Source organism: Borostomias antarcticus (assembly GCF_949987555.1).
Source record: "Borostomias antarcticus genome assembly, contig: scaffold_60, whole genome shotgun sequence".
Taxonomy (NCBI): Eukaryota; Metazoa; Chordata; class Actinopteri; order Stomiiformes; family Stomiidae; genus Borostomias; species Borostomias antarcticus.
The window spans coordinates 712,501-724,626 of NW_028175837.1; the positions used below are offsets into that span (position 1 = coordinate 712,501).

Consider the following 12,126-nt stretch of genomic DNA (forward strand, 5'->3'; position numbering starts at 1 on the left):
TGTGAGGGAGTAGAGGTCATCTACTGACCATGTGAGAGAGTAGAGGTCACCTACTGACCATGTGAGAGAGTAGAGGTCACCTACTGACCATGTGAGAGAGTAGAGGTCACCTACTGACCATGTGAGGGAGTAGAGGTCACCTACTGACCATGTGAGAGAATAAAGGTCACCTACTGACCATGTGAGGGAGTAGAGGTCACCTACTGACCATGTGAGAAAGTAGAGGTCACCTACTGACCATGTGAGAGAGTAGAGGTCACCTACTGACCATGTGAGGGAGTAGAGGTCACCTACTGACCATGTGAGGGAGTAGAGGTCACCTACTGACCATGTGAGAAAGTAGAGGTCACCTACTGACCATGTGAGAGAGTAGAGGTCACCTACTGACCATGTGAGGGAGTAGAGGTCACCTACTGACCATGTGAGGGAGTAGAGGTCACCTACTGACCATGTGAGGGAGTAGAGGTCACCTACTGACCATGTGAGAGAGTAGAGGTCACCTACTGACCATGTGAGAGAGTAGAGGTCACCTACTGACCATGTGAGGGAGTAAAGGTCACCTACTGACCATGTGAGAGAGTAGAGGTCACCTACTGACCATGTGAGGGAGTAGAGGTCGCCTACTGACCATGTGAGAGCGTAGAGGTCACCTACTGACCATGTGAGGGAGTAGAGGTCACCTAATGACCATGTGAGAGAGTAGAGGTCACCTACTGACCATGTGAGGGAGTAGAGGTCACCTACTGACCATGTGAGGGAGTAGAGGTCACCTACTGACCATGTGAGAGAGTAGAGGTCACCTACTGACCATGTGAGAAAGTAGAGGTCACCTACTGACCATGTGAGAGAGTAGAGGTCACCTACTGACCATGTGAGGGAGTAGAGGTCACCTACTGACCATGTGAGGGAGTAGAGGTCACCTACTGACCATGTGAGGGAGTAGAGGTCACCTACTGACCATGTGAGAGAGTAGAGGTCACCTACTGACCATGTGAGGGAGTAGAGGTCACCTACTGACCATGTGAGGGAGTAGAGGTCAACTACTGACCATGTGAGAGAGTAGAGGTCACCTACTGACCATGTGAGAGAGTAGAGGTCACCTACTGACCATGTGAGGGAGTAGAGGATGCCTAGTAGGCCGCCAACGCCTCGGAAGGGGGTTGAGAGACAGGCGAAGAAGGGCAAGTAGGCCACGCCCACCTCTAGGGCCCCCACCAGGTACACCAGGGCTGCAGAGACATGGGGACGCACATGTGGCTCTCTGAGATATAGAATGTTCTAGGAGGAAATTGTATTCAGATACGGAATGTTCTAGGAGGAGATGATGCTCGGATAAGGAATGCTCTAAGGAGGAAATGATGTCAGATATGGGAGGCCGCGTGTCCTGTCACCGCACCCTTGGCCCAGGAGGGAACGTGGAAGGGGAGATAGCGCTCAGAGAAGAGCAGCAGGACACTGGAGGAGACGGCGCCGAAAGCAAAGCCGTACGACCAACGGTTGGACAAGCTGCCGATGGTGTCCAGTGGCCTGGGAGGGGACGGAGCGGACGCCGTTTAACAACAACAACTTTGTTATAATGTGTTACGGGCATGATTATAATGTGTTATAACCCTTTATAGAAGGTGTTTATAGACTCACACCACGATGGCAAAGTGGCCGTGAAGGAAGGGCAGTCTCTGGTCCAGGACCAGTCGCTGGACTCTCCTCTGGAGGGACGACAGCACAGCCACGATGACCACCTGAAACAACAACAAAATGACCACCTGAAACAACAACAAAATGACCGCCTGAAACACAACAATATGACAGCCCGAGACACCAACAACAATCACCTGAAACACACACTAGTTATTTCTCCCATATTCACTAGCTGTTCCTACCACAGTCCCCATTTCACAGGAGTGAGCCTACACTCTGGCTGCGTTCCGAATCACATACTACCCTACTATATAGTATGCCAAAACAGGATGTAGTATGTCCCAACACATAGTATGCCACATGCAGTATGGCAAAAATACCAGGATGTCCTACCACATCCGGTCGTATTTTGCAGTATGCAAGCCAGCAGGCTTTTCTGGCTATTCTGACCCACAATCCTGTGCGCAGCGGAAATGTGTGTCACATGTGCGAGTCGTGACAGCTGTAGACGAATGTCGCGTTATGGACAGCGATGGATGTGGGCAAATTTCAAGGTGCAATGTCATGACAAGGTAGTATGTCCCAATTGGATGCCTACTGCTTGCAACGTACGTACTTTCTAAGGGCAGCTGTAGTAGGTACTGGTAGTAGGAAGTAGAAGTATGCGTTTCGGAACGCAGCCCTGGCCTTACCGCTGGGATGAGAGAGTAGTGGAGGAACAGGTCCATGGATATCCCATTACGACACTCCTCGTCCACAGGCAACCTGCATTCAGAGGAGAGGCCATGAACCATGAGACCAATAAGCCTTGGTTCCAAGAATTTCTACGATAGCTTCGCCTCCCTTTCTCTTTTCCATATCGTTCCATACCCTAACTACCAGCAGATAAGTGTTTACAGCCCACCATAACTGAGAACACACACACACACACACACACACTGTACTCACAAGTCCCCTGGCCCCCTCATCATCACCGACACTCTCTCAGACAGACGGCAGCCTCGACACCCAAAGAAGGAACAAAGATCATCTAAAACGAGAAGAGATAGCCAGTGTCTCTACAGATTACAATTCCCACGAAAGCCAACGAATAGACTTCCTCTGTGAGTCTGAACAATGCAACGTTTACTCCCCCAGGCTTCCTGGTGTTCTCCGACCAATGTGAGATAGCGTGGCGACCTTTGACCCCCGGGTTCTGTCTCCGGCCTTCACCAACTGCCACCAGCTGGTACTTTATTGACTTGTGCGTTACTGAGTGAGAACAGAGTCAACAGGGAAATCTCTACACTGAGAGGACCGAATAGTAGATCCTCTGTTTCCTTTTCTAAAAGTCTTTAATATCTCCAGGGACAGTTTGCTTTACAGCCAGGAGTCAAACACAAGACAACATACAACACATATCACTGCATCAACAATAAACAAATACAAAGCACTGTCACGTGACCATCAGAGTGCAAATAAGCAAGGGGCCAGCCCAGAGTCAGTACAGAGTAAGAGAACAGGTGAAAGTTAGTGCTCCTCGGCAGACTCCCTCCAGGGAGGGAAAACTGAAGACACTGAACAGAAACAAAACACCAGAAGACACAGTGGTCGTTTTATGACCTGATTTATTCATTTTCTCCTGATTGGCTAAAAACACCAATTGCAGCAAGATCACCATGACATCATCACCCCGGTTGGGGGTGGAGCCATGCGAAAGGACAACGATGATTGGACAGTTTTGTGGCGATGTCACTTTCCTCAGCAGCTCTCCTCCTTCACCACCAAGATGTCTGCTCTGGTTTCCCTGGAAACAAGAGAGTACAGCTGAGTGTGTTTCTTGCGTGTAATGTGTGTTTGTTCAGGTGACCTCAACCTGTGTGTGTTTGCGCATGATCAAAACAAGGTTGTGTGTGTGTGACCTGTTTGCAGCAGCTGCACTCACTGTCTCTGGACACAGAGGGCACACTCGTTGGCGTAGGTGTTGCCATCGCTGCCACACACGGGGGCCAAGTTCAGAGGGCACGCCTTGATCTCCTCCATGTCTCCACAAGATGGCTGCCAAGACACAGCAACAACAACAACAACAACATCAGCCATCAACAGATGTCATTCCCAAGGGAGTTTCCTCCCTGTCTTTCTACCTCAGTCCCCCCTCCTCCCTCCCTTCCTCAGAGCCTCATGAGCTTGAGTGAACCTGCACGTGAGCTCGCTAGATCAGGAGCGCTCTCACAAGGCTACCTTCCTCCTTCCCTCCCTCCTTTCCTCAGTCCCTACCTCGCACCTTCCTTCCTCGTTTCCTCCCTCCCTTACTTCCTCATTCCCTCCCTTCTGTATGACCTGAAAACGGAACTGAAATCTAGAACCTTTTTTTTTCTTTCAACAGGGGGTTCCCCCGCAGGGACTAATGGTTCTACAGTATGTAAGCGCTCTTCCTCTGAGAGCACCGTGACCTCAGCAGATACAGGAGGGAAGGATACAGATGTAGAGTATTGAAACAGGGTTGCAGCAGGCAGACAGCCCTCCAACCCACAACCCTGCAGAGCTAAAACAAAATGATTTGTGTGCCTGTGTGCTACAGCAACGCAGGTGTGTTTCAATGCCAGGTACTGTATGGGCTGTATTAGGGCCCGTGTCCAAATAGCGCTTTTTCCTGAGCGCCTGCACCCTTTGGCTTCTTTTGGCGGCCGCTCCGATCGCTCGGAAGTTGAAAACATCTCAACTTCTCAGAAAGGCGCTGGTAACATCACCGCCGCTCTTTTCAGGCAAGTGCGACGGCAAGCCGGTTGTTCGTGATAAATAAATAATAGGCTAGATAACGATATTCTATAGGATAATAAGTAATATAGAAATATAGTAATAGTAATAAAAGATGGCTAATAAAAGGCAAAGAAACACTCGTATACAACGCCGGTCGATGATGCTGAAGATATATTGTCATAGAAACAAAATGAGCAGTCCAAGCGCAGCAGGAAAGAGGCGCTGCAGGGCGCTGGGAAAAAGGCGCTATGTGGACACGGCCCCTTAGAACCGTACCTTTCGGAGGATTCCAGAACCGTTCTCTGCATCTGTGAAACAGAACAGCCGGGTCACACACACAAATAATGAATTCATTTTTATTTGGCCGTTAAGTCATCCCAGAAAACCCATCCCGTACGGGATTATCTTGTACAGTATACGATAATCAAGATGCTGCTGTTTTACTAAACTGCAGTGGTCAGATTATTTAATTAAGCATTGCATTTCTTGGCACTATGAGTGTCCTCATGTCAACAGGCATGCCTTAGAGTAATGCAAGCCATACTCAACAGCTATGACAACAAACATAGCGTCCCGCTTACACAGTCTGAGAAGAATAAAACCAAGTTAATGATTAATAACATGATCATACCTGTATAGTTAGAATACTACATGTGTGTGATGGGGGTGGAATGAGGGTTGTTGTGTGTCTGTGTACCTGTCAGGAGCAGGAGGAGCATCAGCAGGCCCAGCTTCAGCAGGTGCTTCCCAGACATGTTGGCGGAGGTTGTGAGAGTCCGGCTCTTTCTCTCCGTCTACCTCTCTCCGTCAGGTGTGTGGGAATTGCACAGGTGGAAGGGACACACACACACAGATATTCAAACACATACACAGATATTCGAACACACAGAGATATTCAAACACACACACATAAAGATAACCCAGATACTCGCCTGCAAGAACCTTCACAAGAGAACATATGAGTTGATAAGAATATCAGTGAATAAATGATTAACCTACTGTACATAGGGCACCTCTCTCTCTCTCTATTTTTAATGAGTGACCGAGAAATGCATCAAAGTTTCAAGTGTCCATCTTACTCCATCAATGTTTCAAGTGTCCATCTTACTCCATCAATGTTTCAAGTGTCCATCTCATTTTCATCTTCAATTCAGTGTGAGGGCTGGTTTGATGAGGTGCGGAGGTGCAGGATTTGAGCAGGGTTTTCCGGGGAAGAGCAGCCAGGAGGAAAAGACTAAATTGTTGATTCCGGGTCAGATCTTCAATGAGCTTCTCCATACAGGTTGAATGGCGCCTCTAGGTTTTGTGTGTGTGTGTGTGAAGCAGGCCGTTTAGAGTGGATACCCCAAGACATTCAATACTGTATATTGTAATTAGTTACATAATGCATTGTTTCTCTTATATTCTCACCTATCTTTTTTGCTTAGTGTGCGCACAAGATACCGGAACAGAACATTTAACTTGTCGTTGTACCTGTATGATGTAGTATGTGACAAACGAACCTGACTTTGACTTTACTAGCACTGGATTTGGCACCGAGACCACATACGTAAATCTGTCTGTCTGTCCTCCACTTGTGTCTTCACCCATGTTCATATTATGGTTTTCGAATATCTGCTTAGTGATTGGTAGCCCTGAAATCCTGGGGCTACCAATCAGTAAGGACTTTTGTGATTTCATTCAATGTAATATGAGTCTGGAGAGAGATTACAACAGTGGCTACAAGACCTCCTCCTTCGCTTGTCGAGCTTTACGACTCATGCTTCAGCACACATGGACTCAAGTGCGCCCTCATGTGAACAACTGGGAATCATGCAATACACAGACCCAGAAACCAGACAAAAAATGTCAGTTGTTGTCCAGAAGACCACACTTTCAGAAAATGTGAACAGATTTTTTTTTTTACCACCCAGGCTACATGACTTTTAACCTGACATGCCGAAACTATCCGTTGGAATCTGTTTGGAAAAGGACAGGCACTTTCAAAAATACTTGGCAGGTGATTGGATGAGCCATCTGTCTATCACCGTCTATCAAACGCTCTTCGCTGCCGTCTCACCTAAACCCGCCCAGTGTAGCTCTTAGTACTTCCTCATAGAACGCTGAGTGGCTAGATCGTTTTCTGACAGATCTCTATGTCCAGACTGATTTGCGAGCAAAACAGAATGTGGGCTTGCGAGATCAGGATGGTCTCACGAGGCTAGGACTATGAACGAAAATAACATTACAAATGTTCAATAAACAATATTCCAACAACCCAAATATTCAATTGATAAGCTACATATTCAACCAATCATGCATTTGCACAGCAAATATGACAAAGCCAAATTAAATGTAGCCTAGGCTAATAAGCCGAGGAAAATGACTAGGCCTAATTGTAGGCCTATAGCCTACTCAACTTTCAACAGTGCTTAAACCATGGGTAAGTGGGGTATTGTAGTGAAATTATTCTTATTCTTATTCTTATTTTTTTAATCTGTTTAAATAGTTTATTATTGTTATATCAGAGATAAGGACTTTGATAATAGCCTATCCTAGGCCTACACTAGACTAGGACCTACTCTGTTGTGCTGATAACTGAACGACATGGATCAAACATTTGATCATTTGTGTTTCAGTTGTTAAAATATACTTTCATAATTAGGATATTTCATATTTCAAAATCGCCGGACATTGTATAGGCTAGTGAGAGGCTGAGCATGCGTAGCTGAAATAGCGAGCGTTAGCTAGATATACTACACTGAGCTAACAGCTACCGGTCCTCCACTGCACAAACAAACGCTACAGTTCACATAGGCTATTGCAGCAGGTAAACTACGACAAGAAAACAAAATCCAATAACTGTCTCAATAAACCAGTGAACTAAGGACAAACGCCCTCGGTGCTGCTCACGTTCGTTGCTGCCTAGTGCTACTATCAGCGCGCTCCAAGCTTTCTCTCCCTCTCCGCGTTGTCTAGACGTCTAGACAGACAGCAGGTGTGAGATCTCTCTCTCTCTCTCTCTCTCTCTCTCTCTCTCTCTCTCTCTCTCTCTCTCTCTCTCTCTCTCTCTCTCTCTCTCTCTCTCTCTCTCCCTCGTCGTGTCATGTCAACAAGCAGACAGAACGTGCGCGCACCGCTCGCTCATACAGTATTTGACTGTTCTCCCCCTCCCGAATATTTTTTTTTTCCAATATTCGTACGAATTTACTATTCGGGAAAAAGCTACTATTTGTACTCATCCGAATACCGTTGGGGCACACCCCTACTGGCTACTGCATCAATAGCAGAGCAATACAGTAGGCTACTGTGCTCCTTCAATAGGTTATATACCACTTTATATTACAGTAAGCATACTGTAGCTATACAGCACTTTACAACACAGAACATTAGGCCTATATCTAGCTGTACAGAACCTTACACCATACAGCAGTAGACATTAACCCACTGTAGCTGTATACAAGTACTTTACAACACAGCACACCTATAGCTGTAGAACACTTTACAACAACCTAGCTACTGTAGGCCAAACTCCTAGCTAGAACAGTTCGGCCTTTAGTATACCTACTACAGTAGCCTAGCAGCACAGTTGGCCTATATTTAGATAACACTTTACAAAACAGCAAGCAGAATAATCAAAAATTATTATTAGTATCATTATTGTTAGTATTAAATCACTGATGAAGAGGAGGTTCACCCAATAACTCATATTACCCAGATCACTGATCACAGCTAGTCCTGTAATCAACCAGTATCGCTCTCAACCTGGACATAATTTCTAACCTGGTTAAACAAAGTTCTGAGAGAATTATGTACTGTATTCTGTCTTCAATTGGAGGTGTTTTTGTCAAAGACAGCAATACAGAATAGTTTTAGAAAATTCCAACTCTAAATTCTATCCCTATTATGGACTTACTTGTTTTCTCTAAATTCGTGTGTCAAATCCAGAAGTCACTAGCTACTCTGATGAGGTGGAATCGATCACTGACTATTTAAGTGTCTGCGTCAGCAACGTCTACTCTGACGTCATAAAAGCAAGGGGAGATGTAAAGTGATGACGCGCCCTCTAGTGGTCTTTAATAAAAAATTTGAGCTGCATTGAGTAATTATTCACATCGTTTGTAAGACACTTACATTGAGTCATCGGTGATGGATTATGATTATATGTGTGCAGTTAACGACAGAATAATAAAACGTTTTACAGCAGGTTTTGGAACGCTGGGTGTAAACTGACTACAGTTCCCATGATGCACACACCCCGTGCTTCCTCGCTATGTAGATTCATCTCTCTTGTTCTGTATGTAACATTTTATAATACAGCCCGTGTCTTACAGTGTCTTGGCGAAATGTGAGTTTTTAACTGCATAGGACATTAAAATTCACTTTTCTGAGACCCCAGAAACCGATTTTAGGTAGGTAAAAACAGCATATGCGGTGCCCTTGGTATTAATGTACAAACATGTAAACTGCGAGAATTTCATCATAATGTTGATTTGAATGTGTAGGCTAAGTGTTTGAAAGTGTGTAATAAAGCAGTAGCTATGTGTAACAATATGTTTAATAGCAGTTAGATTAGCTAGCTAGTTATTCGCAGTGATAGATAGCGGATTAGTAACGTAGCCGTCAGGCTAGTCTAGATGTTATTTTAAGATCCTACTGTAGTGCCGAAGAATTGGAGTCGGAGGCGGAGTGTCGAACAATGGAGCTAACTTCACTTTATTGTGAGACATCAACAGAACGTTTCATTACTCAGTCAAACAACTCGCAGAGAGATAACATCCGGAAGTCCGCCTAAGATAACAGATCGTGCGGAACCAATTAACCTCACTCAAGTACCGTAGGTGAATTATGTAAACCACCACACAAGCCCCCCCAGAATTCACCCATAGTCAAAATCTTCGCGCCGGGGAGGGACGACAGCCCGACCCCGGCGGGTGCACACAGCAGGGGCCGAAGGGGGAGGGGCCGCGGGCGCAGCTGCGCAGTCCATAGGGTCAGGGGCCAAGGGCGCCGACGGGGCCAAGGGCACCCCGGCAGGGGCAGGGGGGCGGGGCAATGGAGGACGACCCCGGCGTGGGGGCAGAGCCAACTCCAAAGGCCGGGAAATGTCCACGTGAGCGGGTTTAACCCTGTCGATGGAAACGGTCTCAGGCCTACCACCAATGTCCACGACCAGGCCCTTAACCCCATGCTCCAGGACCCTGAACGGGCCGTCGTAAGGGGGGCGTAGGGGCCCGCGGTGGGCGTCATGGCGAATGAAAACAAAGTCCGCCAAGCGCAGGCTGGGGGGGACCCGGGAAACAGGGGCGCCATGCAACGACGTGGGGACCGGTGCGAACCTCTCGGCGGCCTCCAGCAGGGAGGATCGTTGCCGGGCTGCAGACCAGGGGGCCGTGGCGACCGGAATGAAATCGCCGGGGACCCGCAGTGCCTGGCCGTAGACAAGCTCCGCGGACGAGGACTGCAGGTCTTCCTTGGGGGCGCACCTGAGGCCGAGCATGACCCATGGGAGCTTATCCACCCAATTGCCGTCCGTCAAGCCGGCGCGCAGGGCCGCCTTCATGGAACGGTGGAACCGCTCACACAGACCGTTCGCCTGGGGGTGATAGGCGGTAGTGCGGTGCAGCTTGACCCCCAAACCCTCAGCGACCGCGTTCCAGAGCTCCGAGGTAAACTGTGAGCCCCGGTCGGAGGAGAGGTCGGACGGGGTCCCGAAGCGTGCGACCCACGTGCCGATGAACGCCCGGGCCACGTCCGCAGACGCTGTCGAGGAGAGGGGAACGGCTTCGGGCCAGCGGGTCGTCCTGTCCACCATGGTGAGCAGGTAGGTGAAACCGTGCGAGGGGGGGAGCGGACCCACTAGGTCAATGTTGACATGGTCAAACCTCCTCTCGGGGACAGCGAAAGGTTCCAAAGGGGCTTTGGTGTGGCGGTGCACCTTAGCGCGCTGACAGGCCACACACGAGTCCACCCAGGACAGCACGTCCTTCTTAAGACCACGCCACACAAACTTCTGGGCCACCAGTCTCACGGACGGCTTCCTGCCGGGGTGGGAGAGGTTGTGCACCGCCTCGAAAACAGCCCGCCGCCAGTTCGCAGGAACTAGAGGCCGAGGCTGGCCAGCCGAGAGGTCGCACAACAGCCTGACGCCCGAGCCACCGACTGCGACCTCCTCCAGGCGCAAGCCAGTGTCCGAAGCCTTGAGGGCCCGCACCCCGTCATCAGACGCCTGGTCCACGCCCATACGAGCGTAGTCAAGGCCCAGCTGCACCGTGCCGACAACCGCCCTGGAGAGGCAGTCCGCGACCACGTTGGACTTGCCGGCGATGTGTCGGATGTCCGTAGTGTATTCGGATATGAATGACAGCTGGCGCTGCTGGCGGGCGGACCATGGCTCGGCCACCTTGGACATGGAGAATGTAAGGGGTTTGTGGTCCACATACGCCGTAAACTCACGGCCCTCCAGAAGGAAACGGAAGTGGCGGATCGCCAGCCAAAGGCCGAGGAGCTCCCTGTCAAACGTGCTGTATTTACGCTCCCTGGGGACCAGCTGACAACTGAAAAAGGCGAGCGGTTGCCAGGCGCCATCGACCCACTGCTCATACACAGCGCCAACGGCGTAGTCAGACGCATCGGTTGTGAGAGCGACAGGGGCCCCAGGGGACGGGTGGGCCAACAACGCGGCCTGGCTCAACGCGGTCTTTGTGGCCTCGAAGGCTCCTTCCGTTTCGGCCGTCCATTCGATGTCCTGGTCGGGGGTTTTGCCCTTAAGGGCCTCGTACAGCGGGTGCATGGTGTGGGCCACTCGGCGGATGAACCGGTGGTAGAACGTCACCATCCCCAGAAACTCCCGGAGTCCCCGAGCCGAGCGTGGGCGGGGAAAGGCGGAAACGGCCTCCACCTTCGACGGGAGGGGGGCGGCCCCGTTCATGTCGATGAGATGCCCCAGGAACTGGATGGAGGGCACCCCGAAAACGCATTTCGCCGGGTTGACGATCAGGCCGTGCTGGTCAAGCCTTGTGAAGAGGTCGCGGAGGTGCCTCAGATGCTCCTCTTCTGAGGAGCTGGCGACGAGGATGTCGTCTAAGTAGACGAAAACGAAAGGCATGTCCTTGAGCGCTGAATCCATTAGCCGCTGGAAGGACTGGGCCGCGTTTTTGAGTCCAAACGGCATCCTCAGAAACTCGAACAGCCCAAAAGGCGTGACCACAGCTGTCTTAGGAATGTCCGAGGGGTGCACTGGGACTTGATGATAACCACGCACCAGGTCCACCTTGGAGAACAGGAGCCTGCCCGCCAGGTGGGCAGAGAAGTCCTGAATGTGGGGAACAGGGTAGCGGTCGGGCGTAGTGGCATCATTCAGGCGGCGGTAGTCGCCACACGGTCGCCACCCGCCGTCCGGTTTCGGGACGATGTGGAGAGGCGAGGCCCACGGACTGTCCGAGCGGCGGATAATGCCCAGGCGCTCCATGTTGGCGAACTCGGACTTAGCGACTGCCAGCTTCTCAGGGTTGAGCCGCCGCGCCCTAGCATGGATCGGGGGGCCCTTGGTCTCGATGTGGTGCTCGACCCCATGTTTAGTTGAGGCGGAGGAGAAGGTGGGCCGTGTCAGGCTGGGGAACTCACTGAGGAGGAGCTGATATTTGTCACCCTCCGAGAGCGAGCTGGAGAGACCGCCGTATGTCGCCTCGTTGCGGACACACGCGAACGAGGAGAAAGTCAGTGCGTCCACCAGGCGGCCGTTCTTAACGTCCACAAGCAGCCCGTGGG

General features: G+C 50.1%; 2 protein-coding genes across 10 annotated transcripts in view; both read right to left on the reverse strand.

The window, feature by feature from the left end:
- The window catches only part of LOC311329154 (stimulated by retinoic acid gene 6 protein-like), a 13,374-nt gene extending 10,590 nt beyond the window's left edge, over positions 1-2,784 (reverse strand). For all 9 annotated transcript variants that reach the window (XR_014631285.1, XR_014631286.1, XR_014631287.1 and 6 more), the window contains exons 1-5: positions 2,587-2,784; positions 2,331-2,403; positions 1,639-1,739; positions 1,397-1,527; positions 1,109-1,229 (exon numbers count right to left, since the gene is read on the reverse strand). Coding sequence is in view for 6 of the 9 variants with exons in the window: in XM_084463027.1 (XP_084319153.1) it covers positions 1,109-1,229; positions 1,397-1,527; positions 1,639-1,739; positions 2,331-2,403; positions 2,587-2,609 (449 nt within the window). In the remaining 3 variants the exon portion in view is untranslated. The remainder of the gene's footprint in view (positions 1-1,108; positions 1,230-1,396; positions 1,528-1,638; positions 1,740-2,330; positions 2,404-2,586) is intronic.
- Positions 2,785-3,228: 444 nt separating this feature from the next.
- LOC311329157 (putative pancreatic secretory proteinase inhibitor) lies at positions 3,229-5,492 on the reverse strand. Its single transcript, XM_084463033.1, has 4 exons — positions 5,075-5,492; positions 4,654-4,685; positions 3,563-3,675; positions 3,229-3,424 (listed from the first exon to the last, which is right to left on the reverse strand). The coding sequence occupies exons 1-4, from the start codon at positions 5,130-5,132 to the stop codon at positions 3,379-3,381; spliced, it is 249 nt and encodes an 82-aa protein (XP_084319159.1). The 5' UTR covers positions 5,133-5,492; the 3' UTR covers positions 3,229-3,378.
- Between the last annotated feature and the right edge of the window lie 6,634 nt (positions 5,493-12,126).